The sequence below is a fragment of the Colletotrichum abscissum genome, assembly GCF_030869225.1.
Source record: "Colletotrichum abscissum strain IMI 504890 chromosome Unknown Scaffold_22.1, whole genome shotgun sequence".
In the NCBI taxonomy this organism is placed as follows: Eukaryota; Fungi; Ascomycota; class Sordariomycetes; order Glomerellales; family Glomerellaceae; genus Colletotrichum; species Colletotrichum abscissum.
The window spans coordinates 23,876-42,782 of NW_026850121.1; the positions used below are offsets into that span (position 1 = coordinate 23,876).

General features: G+C 55.4%; 10 protein-coding genes across 10 annotated transcripts; 5 read left to right on the plus strand and 5 right to left on the minus strand.

Annotated features, from left to right (window-relative positions):
* Nucleotides 1–28: 28 nt before the first annotated feature.
* On the plus strand, nt 29–1,642 carry CABS01_09202 (threonyl-tRNA synthetase; the record flags this gene model as incomplete). The annotated part of the gene is made up of 1 exon (XM_060542559.1): nt 29–1,642. One exon carries the CDS (start codon nt 29–31, stop codon nt 1,640–1,642), a length of 1,614 nt encoding a protein of 537 aa, XP_060400286.1.
* A 283-nt stretch (nt 1,643–1,925) lies between these two features.
* On the minus strand, nt 1,926–2,476 carry CABS01_09203 (helix-loop-helix DNA-binding domain-containing protein; the record flags this gene model as incomplete). Its single annotated transcript, XM_060542560.1, has 3 exons — nt 1,926–1,974; nt 2,029–2,227; nt 2,365–2,476. 3 exons carry the CDS (start codon nt 2,474–2,476, stop codon nt 1,926–1,928), a joined length of 360 nt encoding a protein of 119 aa, XP_060400287.1.
* Nucleotides 2,477–3,305: 829 nt separating this feature from the next.
* Nucleotides 3,306–4,148, plus strand: CABS01_09204 (uncharacterized protein; the record flags this gene model as incomplete). Its single annotated transcript, XM_060542561.1, has 1 exon — nt 3,306–4,148. One exon carries the CDS (start codon nt 3,306–3,308, stop codon nt 4,146–4,148), a length of 843 nt encoding a protein of 280 aa, XP_060400288.1.
* Nucleotides 4,149–6,126: 1,978 nt separating this feature from the next.
* Nucleotides 6,127–7,905, minus strand: CABS01_09205 (glycosyl hydrolase family 47; the record flags this gene model as incomplete). The annotated part of the gene is made up of 1 exon (XM_060542562.1): nt 6,127–7,905. The coding sequence occupies one exon, from the start codon at nt 7,903–7,905 to the stop codon at nt 6,127–6,129; it is 1,779 nt and encodes a 592-aa protein (XP_060400289.1).
* A 1,191-nt stretch (nt 7,906–9,096) lies between these two features.
* Nucleotides 9,097–10,001, plus strand: CABS01_09206 (uncharacterized protein; the record flags this gene model as incomplete). The annotated part of the gene is made up of 2 exons (XM_060542563.1): nt 9,097–9,192; nt 9,267–10,001. 2 exons carry the CDS (start codon nt 9,097–9,099, stop codon nt 9,999–10,001), a joined length of 831 nt encoding a protein of 276 aa, XP_060400290.1.
* Nucleotides 10,002–10,414: 413 nt separating this feature from the next.
* On the minus strand, nt 10,415–13,068 carry CABS01_09207 (uncharacterized protein; the record flags this gene model as incomplete). The annotated part of the gene is made up of 2 exons (XM_060542564.1): nt 10,415–12,201; nt 12,993–13,068. The coding sequence occupies 2 exons, from the start codon at nt 13,066–13,068 to the stop codon at nt 10,415–10,417; spliced, it is 1,863 nt and encodes a 620-aa protein (XP_060400291.1).
* A 641-nt stretch (nt 13,069–13,709) lies between these two features.
* CABS01_09208 (uncharacterized protein) lies at nt 13,710–14,875 on the plus strand (the record flags this gene model as incomplete). Its single annotated transcript, XM_060542565.1, has 3 exons — nt 13,710–13,732; nt 13,788–14,395; nt 14,454–14,875. 3 exons carry the CDS (start codon nt 13,710–13,712, stop codon nt 14,873–14,875), a joined length of 1,053 nt encoding a protein of 350 aa, XP_060400292.1.
* A 643-nt stretch (nt 14,876–15,518) lies between these two features.
* On the plus strand, nt 15,519–17,206 carry CABS01_09209 (alanine dehydrogenase/PNT domain-containing protein; the record flags this gene model as incomplete). Its single annotated transcript, XM_060542566.1, has 9 exons — nt 15,519–15,557; nt 15,625–15,711; nt 15,778–15,945; nt 16,003–16,374; nt 16,426–16,505; nt 16,565–16,578; nt 16,730–16,822; nt 16,883–17,004; nt 17,063–17,206. 9 exons carry the CDS (start codon nt 15,519–15,521, stop codon nt 17,204–17,206), a joined length of 1,119 nt encoding a protein of 372 aa, XP_060400293.1.
* A 448-nt stretch (nt 17,207–17,654) lies between these two features.
* CABS01_09210 (uncharacterized protein) lies at nt 17,655–18,351 on the minus strand (the record flags this gene model as incomplete). The annotated part of the gene is made up of 2 exons (XM_060542567.1): nt 17,655–17,995; nt 18,204–18,351. 2 exons carry the CDS (start codon nt 18,349–18,351, stop codon nt 17,655–17,657), a joined length of 489 nt encoding a protein of 162 aa, XP_060400294.1.
* A 275-nt stretch (nt 18,352–18,626) lies between these two features.
* Nucleotides 18,627–18,824, minus strand: CABS01_09211 (uncharacterized protein; the record flags this gene model as incomplete). Its single annotated transcript, XM_060542568.1, has 1 exon — nt 18,627–18,824. A coding segment is annotated over one exon (198 nt), but the record flags the coding sequence as incomplete, so codon positions are not given.
* Nucleotides 18,825–18,907: the final 83 nt, after the last annotated feature.

Genomic DNA, 18,907 nt, shown 5'->3' on the forward strand with positions numbered 1-18,907 from the left:
CACTCCCGATTGTCAGCAATCCCGCACAATGCTTCCCGCACGGTCTCTCCGACCAGCCTTCCGTGCGGTACCGATCTTCTTCCGTAGCCCGGCAGCGGCACCGAGACCACAATGCCTCCAGAGACGATGGTACGCCGACAAGAAAGCCGCACCACCACCACTACCATCACCGGCCGCCGTCGCCGAAGATGACCTCCCCGACCACCGCAAGCTGGGTGTTCAGCAGGAGCTCTTCACCTCTTCCATCTACAGCCCCGGTTCCCCGATATTCCTCCCGAACGGCACGCGAATCTTCAACCGACTGGTCGATTTCCTACGACGGCAGTACGTCCACTACGGCTTCGACGAGGTTATCACGCCAAATATCTACAAAAAGTCGCTGTGGGAGGTGTCGGGCCATTTACAAAACTATGCCGACGACATGTACACCGTCACCAGCCGCGCGCGCGCCCCCGAGGAGAAGACGAGTTGCTGCGGCGGTGCTCACGGAGACCAGCCTCACGAGGGAGCCAGCGGCGAGCAGGCCACCAGGCAAGCCGAGGGCGAGGACGATGACTACGGCCTCAAGCCCATGAACTGCCCGGGCCACTGCCTCATCTTCGCCTCAAAGAACCGCAGCTACCGCGATCTGCCCATCCGCTACGCCGACTTCAGCCCGCTGCACCGCAACGAGATCTCGGGCGCCCTCAGCGGCCTGACGCGCGTGCGCCGCTTCCACCAGGACGACGGCCACGTCTTTTGCCGCCCGATCCAGATCCAAGAAGAAGTCTTCAAGACGCTCGACTTCATGAAGACGGTCTACGGCGCGCTCGGGCTCGAGCAGTTCGACTTTGCCCTCTCGACCAGGCCCGCGGACCACTACATTGGCACCGACGCCGAGTGGGCGCGGGCCGAGTCGCAGCTGCGCCAGGCGCTGGAGCAGGCCGGGTTGAAGTACACCGTCAAGGAAGGCGACGGCGCCTTTTACGGCCCCAAGATTGACGTGATGCTGCACGACTCGCACGGCAAGTCGCACCAGGCCGGCACGATCCAGCTCGACTTCCAGCTGCCGCAGCGCTTCAACCTCGAGTACCAGGCGCCCGCTCCCGCGCTGGAGGCGCAGGGCCTGCCGCTGGACGGCGCCGACGTGTCGGCGGCGGACCTGGAGACGTACGGACCGGTGCCGCCCGTCATGATCCACCGGGCCATCCTGGGGTCCGTCGAGCGCCTGATGGCGCTGCTGATTGAGGAGTACAAGGGCCGGTGGCCGTTCTGGCTGAACCCGCGGCAGTGCGTGATCCTGACCATCAACGACACGGAACCCGTCATGAGCTGGGCGTCCGAGGTCAAGGATATCCTGACGGGCCACGACCGCGTGCGGGACCCGGCGAACCCGCGGCAGCCGCGCCCGACGGGCTTCGCGGTCGAGATCGACGCCAGCGCGCGGTCGCTGGCCAAGAAGCTCAAGGAGGCGAGGGAGAAGCAGCCCGGGTTCATTTTAGTGGTGGGTAAGGGCGACGTTGCGGCCAAGCAGGTGACTGTCGAGGCGACGGACGGCCCTTCAGAAGGCTCGGGTGCGGGCGTCTCGAAGGGAGCTCGGCAGCAGATGGATCCCCTGGCTTTGCTGGAGAAGATGCAGGAAAAGGTGGCGACGTATCAGTAGATGATGGTTGTTCGTGCGCGCGTCCGCCCATGTATAACAGATGTAGAAATGTACACTACCACTACAACAAACGCCGGCTTAGCGGGTTTTGTATTATAGTCATGATGAACGCAGGCCAAGCCTCCTCCAGCCTTTATTAGTCGTCTTACGACAACGGATCCACCTCCATTCACACTTCCGTTCCCAAGGTATATCCTCGCCGGTCATCCTCAACTCCATGAAACAATCCCATTGAAAGAACAAAAATTCAACAACGCAACACACACACCGCCCTCCCGTTCCATCACCTAGTCCTATTGGAAGTGCTGTTCGCCTGCTGATGGAACAGTGGTCTACAACAGACTTTAGTACGTGAAAGGATCATCGCATTATCGGGGCTCACTCACCGCTTGTACTTCTCGTCAACCTCGCCTCCAGAACTCTCAATGCGCTCGACCAATTCCTGACGCTGCCTGAGCTGCTCCTTCATGAACTCCACAGTTTTTTTCAAAACGAGACCCTCAGAGCGGCCCTGACCTTCGAGGCCGGGGACCAGCTCCGTCAGGCGGTCGAAACCCTCGCGGATGGCCTGGCGTCGCTTTTGCTCTGCCAGCGAGCAGTGCGTGTTAGCGGATTTCGTCGAATGCGCTAAAGGGCGTGAAGGGGAGTGTAAAGGCGTGTGTGCGCGCAACGTGTATGAAAGCTTTGCAGTTACTGTAAAAGGGGAGATCGTCAAGACGTACCGGATGCGATGTGATTCTGCTTCTTCTCAGCCTCGGTCAGGCGCGGCTTCTCTTCTGGCTGCTCGGCATCCGCGGCCGCTGAAGGGGAATTGGACTTATTTGGGGAAGACATTGCGGCGGGCACACTCAGTTTCTATAGGCGCGCGGATGCATCAAACGAGGGGGGTATTATGAGTGGAAGTGCTCCATGTGTAACAAAGCTGTTGGTGCCTTTACTTGGGAGTTGACGTCGAAAAGAGAGGAGATTGGGGTATATGTGAGTGTGTGTATGAGTGAAGGAGTTTGTGTGTGTTTCGCACGATCACATGCCGTTTCGCACCAAAGCTCTGAGATCAGATCCCCCTCCAGACTTTCCTCCGCATTGCGATTTGCGGGATTCGCAGAAAGCCACCACCACCCCTGTCCAGTAAGGTTCCTGCAGCACGTTTGTTTCCGCCCGCAGGGCTACGGATAGCTGCCACCGGGAACAGGAGCTGAACCTGTCGCCCAACGCTCCTTGGGGAAATACATACATGCCATCATGCCTTATCTTTTCATACCTCAAAGTATGGTACCTTAAGTACCTACCTAGCGCAGAAGGCACACAGTAAAGACAGATAAGATAAGCCCAAGAAATCACCATGGAACTGCGTGGATCTGGCGGGGTCGGTACGTCCCAAGCTTTCAAGGCTGTGTGACCTCATTGGCATTGGATCGGGATTGATTGCTCATCCAGAAATTCTACAGCTTGCCGGCCCACAATCCGCTATCCGTACGCAGTCGACCTCCTTTCTTTCCGATAGCTGCACTCTAGCCTTACAAGTACATACTCTCAAAAGGAACAAACCCAAGATCCCTTCAGAACACCCAATTGACACCGAAACGTCTCCAACTTCCGCACAGATCAAGCGCTTCACTCTCCACACAAAACACACACCTAGACGCCCACCACCAACACCGCCATGGCCGACGTAAAGACCTCCTCCGACCCCCCACCCGACTACACAAAGGCCACCGAGCACCTCACCCGGCCACGAGCACCCTCCGCCGCTGCCGGCGGTCCCGGCGGCCCACGAGGGCCGCTGCCCCTCAACCTCCCCGTCCTCTCCTACCTCAAAACCAAGCGCGTGATCCTCGCCTCCGCCTCTCCGCGGCGGCGCGCCCTCCTTGCCCAGATCGGCCTCAAGGACCTCGAAATCACACCCTCTACGAAGCCCGAGGACCTCGACAAGTCAGCCTACGGCCCTTACGAGTACGTCTCGGCCACGGCCCGCCAAAAGTGCCTCGACGTCTACGAGACGGCCCTGCAGACGCACCTCGCCTCCATCCCGGACCCGGACCTCGTCATCGCCGCCGACACCGTCATCGTCACCCGCGACGGCCGCGTCCTCGAGAAGCCGAGGAGCGAGGCCGAGCACATCAAGATGCTGCGCCACCTGCGGGATACCCGCGTGCACAGGGTCCTGACGGCCGTGTGCGTCGTCGCGCCGCGGGAGGACGCCAGGTCGCCGGGCTACGAGATCTGCCAACACACGGAAGAGACCAAGGTTTACTTTGCGCAGGAGGCCAACGGCCTGCCGGACGACGTCATCGAGGCGTACGTCAAGACGAGGGAGGGCGCGGATAAGGCGGGCGGGTACGCCGTGCAGGGCATGGGCGGCATGTTGCTCGTCGAGAAGATTGAGGGCAGCTTCGATAACGTGGTTGGCTTGCCGGTGCGGCAGACGCTGGCGCTGGCGGAGAAGGCCATCTTCAAGCAGGATGAGGAGGAGGTCGCAGAGGACGAAGAAGAGGACCTGATGTGAGAGGTTTGCCCAAAAAGAAAACAGAGATGGAATAGGAAGACCTGCTACATACCCCCGGCCGCCTCCTTAATACGAGGAGGAAACACGTTTAGAGAGGGCGCCGAATTTGACGAGATGCCCTAGTTTATGGCCTTCAAGTTAGATGATGAAATGAGCTTCATCTCGACATACAGCTAAAAGCCGGACATACTGCATAACAATAGCTCATGAGTGAAACACAATTGACGCGGGCTCACTCGCCAATCCCAAGCACAGATTACACACACTGCCAATGAGTAGTCACGTCATTGGAAATGCTGAACGACATCAACCTCTGTACAGTGGCTTTCTGTCACCAATGGTAACGTAAGGTAGTCTTCTATCATCGACTAGGTACCTTTTCGCATTTCCTTCGCCGAGTCAGTAAGTCTACTGGCAAACGTCAACAACAGAACCTTGCTATCGATTATCTCTTCGTGCAAAATAACGTATCTAAATCCAAATAGACGTGCTACTCAACCTTGGTTTGGAAAACTGAGTAAGATAAGCCCTTCCTTTCTGCCTCCTTGATAGGTGGATGGTACTTCTTCGTGGCTGAAGATTCTAAATTCCATCCTTTGATGCCTAAATGTTTCCTGCTTCTGTGCTTTTGTCACAGTACTAGTTGGCTATTAATGAGAATTCAGAATTTGGCGTCACTCACACAAAGACCTTTAAGCAGCCAACCAGCATCAAATCAGCTTGTATCAACCCTCATCTGCACGATCCATATAAGGTACAGAGGGTAAATTAGCCCAGATGAAAGGACGACGTACCGAGGCTACTGTCCCCATCTTACTCGAGCTGCTAGTCACCGTCTCTGACAGCAATGTGGGCGTGGAACCTCAGGGAGACTGTGACTTTAGGGAGAGCTGACCGGCATCTTTCTAGGCCCGTCGTCTGCTGATGTAAGACTTCGGTCCGAAACGACTCTCTGAAATTGGTTGCGTATCCTTACAGTGGCCTTCGCTTCTCATCCGAGTACTTCTTCTAAGGCTGCTATTATTCTGATCCGGAATAGCTGGTCGTTTTGTGCATCCATACTCCACCAAATTATCAGCGATATGCTGAATGTCGGCTTTCATGAATATACTGTCTAGAGAAATAATGGCTGGGCGGATCTGTTTCACGGAACCACACGGTCGGAGTCTGACAAGACGGAGCTGTACCTCCTAGGTAGTTCCAGACGCCAAGGATAGCACAAGAGTCTCGGGGGCTGAAAAGCCACGAGCCCCGAAAAATGCTGTCTGCGGGAACGGGTATCACGCGCTTGGCAAGGGGGGGAGGGGGTCCCGTAGGTAGCCTTGGTAGCTGACCCGGGCCGATATGTAAGGGGTCGTCTGGCGGGCACCGGTGAAGAGAGACAATGATGGCATCTGAACTAAGTGTATCTCAGATGATCCAGAAACATTACCAGGTGCTTGTGTGGTTGTGTAACATATACAGGGCGTTAGACTGACGCGATGGGCTTGGCATGGAATGGGAATATTCTTGTGTAACCATCTTATGAGGACGAAATAATAAGCCATTGAGGGGGGTAATTTGACTGTAAATGTGTAGAATTTCCTTGCCAAAGGGAGGTACGGTTGGTATTTGGCTGCACTCAGTAACTTATTCTTCCTTGACTTTGAATCCGAGGGCCATTCGTGTTCAATCGCGACGTCGTCTTCTGGAATGCCCCTAAGTAGACCTCAAAGCTCTGATCATATTGTGTATAGTGTTTATTCATGTAAAGAAAACTCCCTGACTCCTAGGTAACATTCAACGTCCCCAAACACGTGCACTGCGGGTATTGATGACTCCAAGATATCTGCGACATCATCCGTTGTGAAGGAGATGCCACCATCGGGTATTGCGTGTGCCTGTAACATGCCTCTTGATATCTTTCCCAAGGGATCGCCTATTAATATTACTAACTGATCTGTCACATCTCTGCGTCATCGTGAAAGTCTTCCTCGCTTCAAGACTTTGTCGGCCGTTTGAGGGGATGAGCCTCCGTGTTGAAAACCCATTCATCCAAGTTCATAAGCTCCGGATCGGAGAAGATGAGGTAAAAGTACTTTAACGTCTCGGCAAAGAAGAAGCTCTCCATGGTATCCTCCTGCCGCGACTGGCTGTACGTCACATCGACGACGACAGCGTGGGCGTCGTCGGTCTGCGTAGCTTTTTGGACGGCCTCAAACATGTCCCACGCCATATCCAGCAGGTCCGCCTTGCCGGTGACCCGGTACAGCACAAAGAGGCTCTCAATGGCCTCGGGACGCAGGTTGTAGTGAGCATCGTCGACGCGCCAGAAACCCCTGGGCGCGTGCTGGCTGCTCTGCGCCACCCACTTCTGCTCGTCCCACTCGCACACCTCGACGGTGTCGCACTTCACGACCTGGGACTTTTCGGGCATGAGACCGCTCTTGAAGGACTTATACGCCCACGCGCAGCCCCGCGCGAGCTTGTCGCCGAGCTCGACGTCGTCGGGTATGTCAAAGAGCTTGCCCGCCATGGCGAACATGCCGCCGGCGAAGCAGGACAGGTGCTCGAGCTCCGAGATTTGGTCGATCTTGCGGAGCTTCTCGTTGACGATGGCGGTGCCGAGGAGCAGGATGTCGTCCTTTTTCGGCGTCATGGGCCGGTAGAGGAGGTGTCCCTTTGCTGCTTTCGCCGCGCCCCTGTACATCTTCTCGTACGCCGTGTCCAGGCCGCCGAGGAGGACGTGCATCTTGGGGAGGTACTCGTAGAGCGAATCGCCGTCTCCGCCGAGCTTGAAGACGTTGTTGGTCGTCTGGAAGTCGTCGCGAACGTTGATGAAATTGGGCCACATGCCGGGTAGTAGCGTCTCGTCCTGAATTCGGTCAAAGGCCTTCTTGATGCGCTCGATGGCGTCGTAGAACTTGAAGTCGCCGGTCAACTGCGCAAGTCTGGTGAACTCGAGAGACATGCTGCCGATGGAGGCTGCGCTCTGGTAGGGGTCCGGCAGGACTTTTCCAGCGCGGAGCTCCTCGAAGCTGAAGCTGTAAGGAGGGAAGCGGTTCGGCGTGTCGAATGCCGCATAGAGCATGTTGGCGAGCTCAACGGCCTTGTCGAGGAGGACTTGCTCCTCGCTGAGATCGTATGCGGATAGAAGTCCACCGAGGTACCGGACGTTAGTCTCGAAAATGTTGCATCTCGTCTCCGTTGCGTTGTTCCAGTCAATCGTGCTGATGTATTGGACGGCGTCATTGAAGTCGTCATACATGCCCATCAGCCAAAGAGTGTCGAGAGAGTCAACCAGGGTGGCACCCCATCCGTTATAGCGATTCTTTCCCCTCAATGAGAGGGGTTGCAATTCGTCGTAACCCCAAGCGTGCCTGGTGTATGATTGCCAGCTCTTCTTGAAGGCGTTCCGTACTTCATTGCGACGAGAGGCCATGAGGCCGATGTCGAGGCCGATGTCTCTCTTCTTCAGACTGTCTGAACGGTCTGCGGCGAACTCATATTGTATCTTCGGAAGTGAGAGAGGTTGGCCGTTGGGGAGCCTCGTCATCTCAGCCAGAGGGACTGGATGCCTCTGTGGATGTGTAGACCAGTCATAGCTTTTCCTGATTGTAGGTTTGGCGATATCTTCGTTGCTGCTAAGAACTTCCTCAACCTGCACCGGAGTATCATCCCGTAAAAGTAAAACCGAGAGCACTACAAAGACGACGAGCAGCGCGAGTACCCGGTAGGTCGGCGGGGAGTGGTTTCGCAACTGAAATTTGGCGACCATATTGGACGAAGAATGGACAAAATCGAGGCAGGAGTGACATACGGAGGACCACGGGCGGCGGGAGGGGAAAAAAGGCGTGGCAGACATTATGTAGTAGGAGCTGACTGTCGTCACTCGGATATCGACCGTGAGAGAGGACCTTTTGGGAATTTGGAGCTCCTGTTGCTTCTTGCGGCGCTTGACGTCTCGAAGGTTGGCTGTCACTCTGATGCGTCCCTTTCCATGAAACACGAGGGGTGACCCATGATTTTGTGCTTGACTGCGTCCTTGGATTGTCTGTGCAAAGGGATTAAGGGGGGGTACTCCTGTACGGATGGAGGGGGAGTAGATCACTCGGACTGTTAAGGATTCAATCCGTGTGTGATGCTATGAATTAACACGCGATTGGACCTCTTTCCCTTTGGGAGGCTGAGTAGACTTGGGTCGAACTGGAATGACGTTTGGCTAAGATCGAGGCTAAGGCAGATAGCTCTAGTCAACTCCGCGAATGACATGCAACATGGCTCCCTAAGCGTTGCACAAAATGCTTCCGGAAGAGACAACTGTTTAGGGAAGAATCCAAAGCAGAATCCAAAGGGAGGACCACCCATGTCATTATGAATCGTTGACTACTTCTTAGAGGCCGGCAAAATGTGCCATTCCAACTGCCTTAAACCTAGATAGAATGCTCACCACGAGCCGTCGCATTCTGACTAGGCAGGTAGGTGGAGGTGATGGCTCAAGCCAACAAGAGCGCGTCGTTTCAAGGCACCTGACATGTTTCAAGGAACGTGGGCTTTGGGAGGAAACTGACTTAACTGAGTTGACGTCGGCCGAAGGCGCATACGGAGTGGAGAATGGGAAGTGGGAAGAAAAGGCGACTTGTGGGGGAGAGTGGCTGAAAACGGCGGTCCCGAATCTGAGACAGTTGGCATACCCCACCGGGCCGAGCTTTTTCGGTCTTTTCCACTTTTTGACGGAAGCGAATTCGGGGGCCCGTAGCCGTCAGCCACACTCTCGCAAGCCTGTGGCTGGAGCTTTACCTGAACCACCTTGCTTGACCGCCTAAATTTTTCAAATTTCTGCCGCATCCCACCTTGCCCAGGCGGCCCAGGATCGTCGGTGCACTTTCGTCGCCTCCAGGGAACGGCCGAGCAGCTTTTTTCGCGAAAAGAGATTCTGTTGTTTGCACAACCTCAACGCCAAACAATCATGTCTTCTATGCGGAATGCCGTTCAGCGTCGCTCCCACAGGGAGCGCGCTCAGCCTCTGGAGCGCCAACGTTTTGGCCTCCTCGAGAAGCACAAGGTTCGTCGTCTAAGACGCTCTACAACAACTGCTTGTCGAGATAGTCTTACTAACTACTCATTCTACGCCTACAGGATTACTCCCTCCGTGCCAAGGATTACAACAAGAAGAAGGCTACGATCAAATCTCTGCGCGAAAAGGCCGCCGACCGAAACGAAGATGAATTCTACTTTGGCATGCTCAGCCGCAACTCCATGGGTTCGCGCCTCAAGGACGGCAGGAAGTGGTCCGGTACCGTCGCTGGTGACCGCGGCAACAAGGCCATGGACATGGACACGGTGCGGCTTCTCAAGACACAAGACGTCGGCTACATACGCACCACGCGAAACGTCATCTCCAAGGAGGTGAGACGTCTGGAGGAGCAAATTGTCCTAATCGGCGGCATCGATGCGGCGAACCACAACGGCGACGACGACAGCGACGACTTGGACTCCGACAGCGATGCCAAAGAAAGTGCCAGGAAACCTACCGGACCGAGAAAGATTGTCTTTCTGGATGCTGCTGAGGCGGAAGCCAAGGCAAAGTCCGCCGAGAAGGCAGCGATGGACCTGGACGACGAGGACAATGACGAGTTTGACGGGTTCGATGACGCCGAGGATGACGATGGCGACGAAGATGCCGCAGAGAGCAGGGAAAAGCAACTGGCGCGGTTACGGCTGCAACTACAAAATGCCAAGAAGAAGCTCAAAGTCTTGACCAAGGCGGAGCAGGGTCTTGAGATACAGCGGGCAAAGATGGCCAAAAGTGCAACCTCGGGCGGCACGACGAGAAAGGGCAAGAAGATTATGGTCCGGGCACGCAAGAGGTGAAAGGTTTCTTCCAAATTCAGCGTCTTTCAAAAGAATGGTTGGCGAACACAAAAAGCATGGTTGAGAATTGGTGTTTTTGGTTGTTTTTATATCGTGTCTTCATTTCAAATCCTAACATTCTGAGCGGCGGCTACGGAGAAGGATGGACCTCCTCCTACCCTTGCTCAGAGAAGTCGTCATGCGATACCCAAGGACACCCAGGAGTATAGATCTACATGTACAAAGAAGGAATATCATCGCTCCCCATCCTATTCCTGGATAGGGGTCTCATAAGGAAAATTCCCATTATTCCATCAACCCCTTAAACCCTGCGAGACGAAACCAGTACGAGAACAATGCATCAGCTCAAAAGTGGTATCTCATTTCCTTCCTTATCATTCCCGTGTTCATCATTTTGCTCTTTTGCTCGGATGTCACTTGGACTTGACACCAACGCACCTAGCAAGCCCCTTGACAATGGCAGCGAGGGCTTTGAAGCCAATCGTCAGAAGCCAGACGAGGCACTTGAACAGCCCAGCTACAACCTTGAACAGCGCTCTTAAAGGCCAGGGCAGCCTGTCGCGCGTCTCCTTGCCGACCTGCTCCAGCTTCGCAAAGCTGCTGTCTTGGCTCTCGACGTCGATCTCAAACTCCTCCATCTTGCCCCTGCGCGCGGCCGCCGCGGCCCTCTTCTTCTCCTCCCTCTTGCTCAACCGGCTGTCGCGGCCGCTGCCACCGACAGGATCGTGCGGCGCCGGGGGCGGCTCAAAGGTCTCCACCTTGGTGTTCTTCTCGTCCGCCGCCGCGACGAGCATGAGCGCCGCGACGGCGACGTCGACGATGAAGAAGCTGTCAATCTTTGCGGCGATGGCCGTGTCGACCTCGAGGTAGCCGCCGCCCGTGCCGTCACGCGTCAGCTTGGCGAGGTGCTGCGGCGACTCGTGGTGCTCGAGCGTGTACTCGACCCGGCTCCAGGCGGGTGAGCGCTCAATGGTGACGCAGAAGGGGGTGGCGAGGGCCGGGTGGACAAGGAAGTGCGAGCGGGAGTCCTCGTCCCAGACGAGGCGGGCGCACTCCGTCTCGGCCGTCATGATGGCGTTCATGTCGCCCGGCTTGTCAAGGGCCATCTTGGCGGCCGCCAGCGGGTAGAGGAGGGCGACGAGGCCGTCGTTGGGCGGGTGTTTGCGGGATTCCTCTTCCAGTGTGGTGGTGAGGACTTCCTGCCAGTGTTTGCTCTCGGCGCCTTTACCGTTGTTGCTGCTGTCCTTGTGGCCGACGACGCCGGAGAGGATGCTGCTCGCTGACGAGCTTGCCATGGGGTTCGGGGCCTTGTAGACCTTGGCCGGGTCGTGACGGCTGAGAGTGACGTATGCTGATGCAGACGTGGGATCGAGGCGGATGTTGTAAAAGGGCTGTGATGTCGAGGAGAGTGTGTACACGGGTGCGTCCTTCTCCTGGGACAGCTTCATGCAGTACACTCTGCCTTCTGAAGGAGGTGCTTTCCATCCGTTGGAGACCTTCCACAGGCTCTTCATGTGCTCATTTGATGAGACACTTGGGATGATGGGAGGCTCGATCTGTCTCCTTGGCCATCTCTGCGCTGAGCCCCCGCTCAGGGGACTCCTCATGGGAGGACTCCTGTGCTGATCATTTTGACCTTCCGCTTCCTGGGGATTCGGATACCATGTTGTCCGGTTAATCACAGCCCGTGGGATATGAGTTGGGCTTGTTTGCGTTGGGAAGTAGTCTTGTTGGTTGAGAGGCCTTTCCGGGTTATACTGAGGGAAGATGGATCGGAGAGCAGGCTGTTCTTGTGAAGACGATGAGGGTTCCTCGGGGAACGGAAGCTTTGCTATCGAGCTTCTGGACCGCGTGCTATTATTCCGTACAAGCGTATGTGCTTGTGAGAAGGCGGTATCTGACCGGGGCGGGATATCGGCGACGGGAGGGGGCCTTTGGATGGGCGAAGCCTCCGTGGCCGACGGCGGGGGCAGGGCCGGCAGCTCGCGACTACGCGGCGAGGGCTGTTGATGTTGCTGCTGCTGTTGTTGCTGCTGCTGTTCACCTAATGGGGCCTGGCGGATGCTTTGTGGAGTTTGCGATCGCTCAACCGGTGTTTGGACTCTCTGTTGCGGCGTCTGTCTTCCGTGACGCGGTGGAGACGCTTGATCGACGTTGTGAACGCTCTCAGGAGACACAGCCCGGGGCCGCTCACGCGATTCTGATCTTCGAGTTCGAGATGCCGGCCTCCTTATTGTTGGGGGCTTGGAGTTGGGGTTCGGGAAGAGTGAGTACCCTCCAGAGGGTGGCTGTGTCGACGACGACATACTGGGCTATGCTGGGGCGGATTATCTCGAATCGAATGTTGTCGTTGATTTTTTTCTCACCCGGCGTGTTAATGATATTCAAGTCTGGTCACGAAATATGGGGGTAGGGGGGAGTGGCCTGAAAGGAATGAAGAACAGGTAGTCCAGCTGCTACCGATGCATGATATCCAACCCAGTGGGCACCAAGCAAACAACAAACAAGTTTATTATTGCAGCACTAGGTAGACAGCACAGATGAAAGGAAGAGAAAAGCCGTGTAAACATACGACTACCAAAGATACCAAGAGAGTGTATATACGAATTACCTTACTCTCCTCCCCCCTTTGAAACAGCGGCACTATTGCGCGTGGTACAGGGCGGCAGGTCACCCACGGGAAGGCCAGTGTAAGCGCTGGGCTTCTCGACAGACGGGCCGCGGTGAGTGGGTGAACCGTGAAGCCAAAGAGAGGATGGAGGGGCGGCCGGAAGGGGGGAAAGGATGGTGGTGGTCGAAATGGGCAGACGAAAATAGATTGTGAAAGGTTGCAGGCTGGGCCAATCAGCCAGACAATCACACTGCATTCTAGGCGCCGAGACCAGGGTGGTGAGAGACAGGCGCGCGGGGTTGGCTCGGCGGGAGACTTCGTGCCATTGGCTAAGCTCCCCAAATTGGCTGGTCACTCTATTGATCTTGTTGAACTCTGACCGCCCTTGATGTTTCCTTTGGGCATGGGGTTTCTGGAGATTTGCGAGAATGCCGACGGTGCAAGGTCTTCGGGCATCGAAGCGAGAATGTAACGCGGGAGACTACCCTGTCCCAGCCGGGGCCGTTGAGGCACATTGCATCCGCCGATCGTGTGGGAAGTGCTCAAAGTGCGTGTCCACGTTCCACATGGCTTCGAAAGAAAAAAATCATCGACCCATCTCTGTTTTTACAAAGGTCAACTTTTCGGTCCAGGAAGTCATGGGTCTGCCCGTGAGACAACTTATAGGTTTCGGTCTTGCGTCTTGTGGATTGATGAGACGGTCATAAGCAAGCAACATTTCCAAGGGTGGAGGTGTCTTGGGGTACTGTGGTTCAGCGCCTAGCTCGAAGGTTGCCGTGAAGCACCAATGGGTGGGAGGAAGGTGAAGGCGATCGGGAAAAAGACCGGCCGTGATCGGTTGGCTAACTAGAGATTCTGTCGGTTTCTTGACCGGAGTCCCCGGGCTCGGGCGATGCTTCTGGGGCCGGGCGTCGCCGATACTGCCTCCGATGGTCGGCGCACTATATTCTATTGTTGGTGGGCCCGCCATCCGAGTAGGTCGATTTCGCTCCGTGTAAGAAGCCGACTTAGTTTTCATGGTACTACTCACAACTTTTGTCATCGACCATTTTGACACGGTTGACGTCCAGTATTCAGCAGGTTTATACTTTTGCGAGATGGCACAAATCGTGGTGATTGGGTACCAAAGCACCCTTCCTCCTCTTCAGATCTGAGTGGCCGCTAACATAAGACAGAGCCGGTGTGATCGGGTTGAGCACTGCTGTAAGGCTTCAGCAAGAGGGCCATAAAGTAGCAATAGTGGCCAAGGATTTCCCGAGTCCGTTTGAGACCGTTGACAGCAAAGCTTCAATCAACTACACCTCACAATGGGGCGGCGCTCACAACCGTTGGGTCATACCGGCCAACGAGATGGAACAGCGCGATCATGCGATGGCCCTCAGAACGTTCCGGCACATGGAGTCCCAGGCGAAGAGCAATCCTGAAGCCGGTATTACTTTCATGCCTGGTATCGAATACCTCGATGATCCTCCGCCACAATACCAAGCTCTCAGCGAGGAAAAGGCCCAGAGCTTGGGACTGGTAGACTTCCGGCTCCTGAACCCAACCGAATACCCAGATGACAAGGTGAAGTGGGGATGCGAGTACAAGACATGGTGTGTGAACCCCATGGTCTACTGCTCCTTCCTCCTTCGCAAGTTCTCCTGGAATGGCGGCCAAATCTTCCGCAGAGAACTCAGGGATCCCCGTGAGGCTTTCTCACTGAAAGAGTTGCCGAACGTGAGACATGTAGTCAACTGCTCTGGTGTCGGATTTGGTGACCCAAACTCATTCATCACGAGAGGTATATCGGCCACTCACATCCAACTTACTTTGGCGACTTTGCTGATGAGGTTCTTCAGGTCAAACGTGTGCTGTCGCCAACTTCAGCCCAGCAACCGTGACAAGACAGAATGCTGATGGATCTTGGACTTTCTGCGTGCCTCGAAATTTCGATGGCGGCACGATCGTGGGTGGCACAAAGGAAACTGACAATTGGGACACTGAACCGTCGCCAGAAGTGCGGGAAAAGCTCCTCAAACACTTCGCTGCTACATATCCTAAGATCCTTGGGGACGATGGTGAGTTTCGCGTCCTCAAAGATGTCGTAGGCCGACGGCCGACTCGAAAGGGCGGCATGAGGCTGGAAAGAGAAGAGGTGGGAGAGAAGCGCACCATAATCCATGCTTATGGTCTGGGGGGCAGGGGGTTCGAGATGTCCTGGGGTGTAGCTGAGGGTGTACTTGAATTATTGGGAGACTCGAAAATCATGCCGCGGCTTTAGATAGGAATGCACCATGCTACCTTAGAGCATCGGTGTAGAGATTGAATAGCAAATCTAGACAACGTCGATTCAGGAAACCTCGATCAATGTTTTCTCAATGTACAATACCTATGCATGGTCATCAAGTGCCATGGAAAGCATGGAAATGTCAAGGTCAAGCGATATCGGCGAGGCCGTCTGACTGGCTCATTGGTGACCTGCCCGGAAGCGAGAGAGCGTTGGAGACGACGGTGCAGCTTCGGCCGGTACCTGCATGGCGTCACCCGCTGTTGCATGAGTGGTGGAAGTTCATGCTTGGCAGAATGTCGCAAAAAAATCGAAAAAATAAAAATCTCAACTGTTGGAGGCAGAGATTCTATTCGCCTGAATGGCCAAAAACAAGAAGCGAAGAAATTGGGTTCACCTCACTAGCAACTGCCATCCCATAGGTACCGGGCCTACCCCGCGCTCCGATAAGCGGTGAAATAATCGGTCCCCTACGGATACAGGACAGAAGAGTCACACACAAGGTGGGATGTTTTGGAGTCATTGCCCCACACTCAACTTTCATCATCCTCAACCTTCCCGCCTCGAACTTTCGTAGTTTCCTCTCCAGCAACAGCAATCAATTGTAGTCGCAAACAGTTCAATCCAAGTCGCAAACATGGCCCACACTATTCTTCACCTCCGATCCGAAACCAAGGTGTGCAATGATTCTGCAAACCAACATTGACTTTGAGTATTCAGAGATAGCTAACTTTTGACGTCAGCCCTTGGAACACAGGAGCGCCCTCACCCCCACGACTACTCGCAAGCTGGTCGAGGCCGGCTACGAAGTCAGAGTTGAAAGGAGTCCCGTACGTTCTCGCCGATGTACTATCCGTCTTTCGTGAGGGACGAATCATTGACCCGACGATCCCCAGGTTCGCATCTTTGACGATGCCGAGTTCGAAGCCGCTGGCGCAACCCTTGTGCCCGAATACTCCTGGGAGTCAGCCCCATCGGACGTGATCATCGTCGGTCTCAAGGAGCTTGAGGAGAAGGAGTTCCCTCTCAAGCACGTCCACGTCACATTCCTCCACGTCTACAAGGTATATAAGCCCCAATTGAGCTGGATACCACCAGAGAGCTCGCTAACCAAGCTATAGAACCAAGGTGGCTGGGAGAAGACACTCGGCCGTTTCCCCCGTGGCGGCGGCACTCTTCTCGACCTCGAGTTCCTGGCCAACGAGTCCGGTCGCAGAGTCGCAGCCTTCGGTTTCCACGCTGGTTTCTCTGGCGCTGCTCTTGCTCTCGAGAACTGGGCCTGGCAGCTCACCCACCCTGGCGAGCCCTTCCCTGCCGTCGAGGCGTACCCCAATGAGGATGCTCTCATCGTCGATGTCAAGAAGGCCTTGGACGAGGGTATTGCCAAGGCTGGTCGCAAGCCCAGAGTCATTGTGATTGGTGCTCTTGGACGTTGCGGTTCCGGTGCCGTTGAGATGGCCAAGAGAGCCGGTGTTGAGGATATCGTTCGCTGGGTAAGTCATTCCCAGTTTGGTCATCGCAACACGCACTAACATGAGCTGCAGGATATGGAGGAGACCAAGAACCCCGGCCCTTACAAGGAGATCACGGATGCCGACATTTTCGTCAACTGCATCTACCTCAGGTACGTCTCTTTGGGAATAACCCCAATTTTGAGCTTGTACTAACACATGTTTCCCATAGCCAACCTATTCCCCGTATGTTACTACCCTTTCAATCCGGTGTCAAGCATCTATTGGCATGCTCTCTTGAAAAAGGAGTAACATGATCAACTCGTGGAGTCATGATCATGAAACGGTTGACACAGCGTACGATTGGCGGGGCCGTAAGCTGACAATACTTTTCTAGCTTTCCTCAACCGCGAGTCTCTGCAGGTCCCCGGTAGAAACCTCAGCGTGATTTGCGATGTTTCTGCTGACACCACCAACCCCCACAACCCGAGTAAGTCACCTTTAGACGGCTCTATCAATTAGACAATGCTGACAATGCATTTACTCATAGTTCCCGTCTACACCGTGGCTACCACCTTCGACAAGCCCACCGTCCCCGTCGAGGGACTGGAGAACCCTCCCCTGAGCGTCATCTCCATCGACCACCTTCCGTCTTTGTTGCCGAGGGAGTCTGTAAGTTTGACAACGCTGGAAATGCATTCGCGGGAAGTGAAGCTGACATGAATGACAGAGCGAGGCCTTCAGCAACGACCTGCTGCCTACCCTCCTGAACCTCAAGGACTGGCGCAACGATTCCGTCTGGGCCCGCGCCGAGAAGCTCTTCCAGGACAAGGTCGCCCTGCTCCCCGCCGAGCTTCAGAAGAGAGAGGCCTAGTGGACCCCTATTCGGTCGTACTTTTGTTTCTAGAATGGAATTCGGCGTTTTCAGGGGTGGAGGATCTTATGAAGAAAACGGGCATACCCAAGCCGGGTTGCCAAATAGATCAAAAAGCTTAGATCATGAGCGAACAGACTCGAGGAATGATACACCCAGCTAGAGCTGAAAACTTGAGGCCATTGTGGTATCCGTGACAATGACCGCCATCTCTAGGCTTCGGCCCCCCCTTTTTGGATTGATATAGTCTACATGATGTGAAATGTTGTGTTTGTGTGTGTATTTGTACAAGCCGAATGGCCGCGCCATAGAGCAGGGTGTCCCAAACCGTAAATCCAGAACGCCCAACATATGCATCTCCCTCCCCCTTTTCTTCCTTGACACGGGCAAAATCCGCGCCCCCTCCCCGAACGACCCTCCTCCCCCATATCAGTCAGTCCTCCAGCCATCACCGCCTCTCCTCGGCCGCAACACCCTTCCGATCCCTCGCAGCGTACCCGCCCACGCGCTCGCCCAGCCTCATCTTCTCCTCCTCCTTCCTCCTCGTCTCGGCGTCCTTCTCGGGCAGGCCCCACCACTCGCGGATAAAGTCCTCCTGCTGCGCCTTTTTCACGGCCTTGCGCTCGCGCTCCTTTTGCCGCTCCATGCGCTTGGCGAACCATTCCTCGCGCGCGGCGTCGTGCTCCTCCGGGGTGGCGTGGGCCTTCATGCAACCGTTCATTGCGCGGAGCTGGGTGCGGCAGACGAAGGAGACGGTGAAGGTGCGGTTTAGGGCGCAGTCTGCAAAGGCTGTTGGTTTTTTTGTTTGTTAGTATCTATATTTCTCCGGCGTTTTCTTTCTTTGCAAGGAAGCTTCTTGACGTGGAGGATTTGTAAGGGACGGGCTATGATAGGCTTCGGGAGAATGGGGACTTGAAGGAGGGTATTATCTCCGGAGAGAGCTGCAGAGAAAGAAGAGAGGACAACGGTATGAGGTGACTGCAGGGGAAGAACGAACCCTTGATCTCGGGTGCGCAGGCGTTTCGCACGCGCGCGTGGTAAATGTCTCTGATCTGCGCCTCTTGGGAGGCCGAGAGGGGGAGCGGGTTGCGCGAGGGCATCGGCAGGTCCGCGGGGGCGCCGCCGGTCGGGTTCTGAGCCGCCATCGCGGCCATCAATTGGCGGAAGAAAGATTATGGGAAGTGAAGGAGTGTCCGCTTGCTCGGGTCGGCCGTCTGGTCGGTCGAGGGATCGGGGAAGAAAGAGTTCGAAGGGTGGAAGGCCGGCGTTTTCGGAGGGTCGGGCGGCCCGGTTTGTTTCTTCCGATGACAGTTCGTAGAGAGATTGTTTTACGGATTCGTCAAAACGACAACGAGGCTTTGAACTCGATTGTACGTCCTCGTTGGATGTATGACGACAAATAGTGTCACTTGAATTTCGTTCAATGGTTCCGTCGGCAGATTCCCAGAGGGCGGCGGGTTTGCGCGGGTGGTTCGATCTGGGTGGGTAAATCTACAGCTATCCGTTCGTTCCTCTCGCGAAATGTGACCCGTGCTTTCGGAAGGAGCTTGCCAATTGAGACTTTCTGCCGCCGGCTGTTGGGCTCACCGCCTACCTTACTTGGTGTCAATGTGAGTGAGCAAACATCAACGCAATACCTAGACACTAAGAAAGCAGCCGCCTGAACAGCATTTGGCGTAAGCACATTGAGGTTTCACAGTG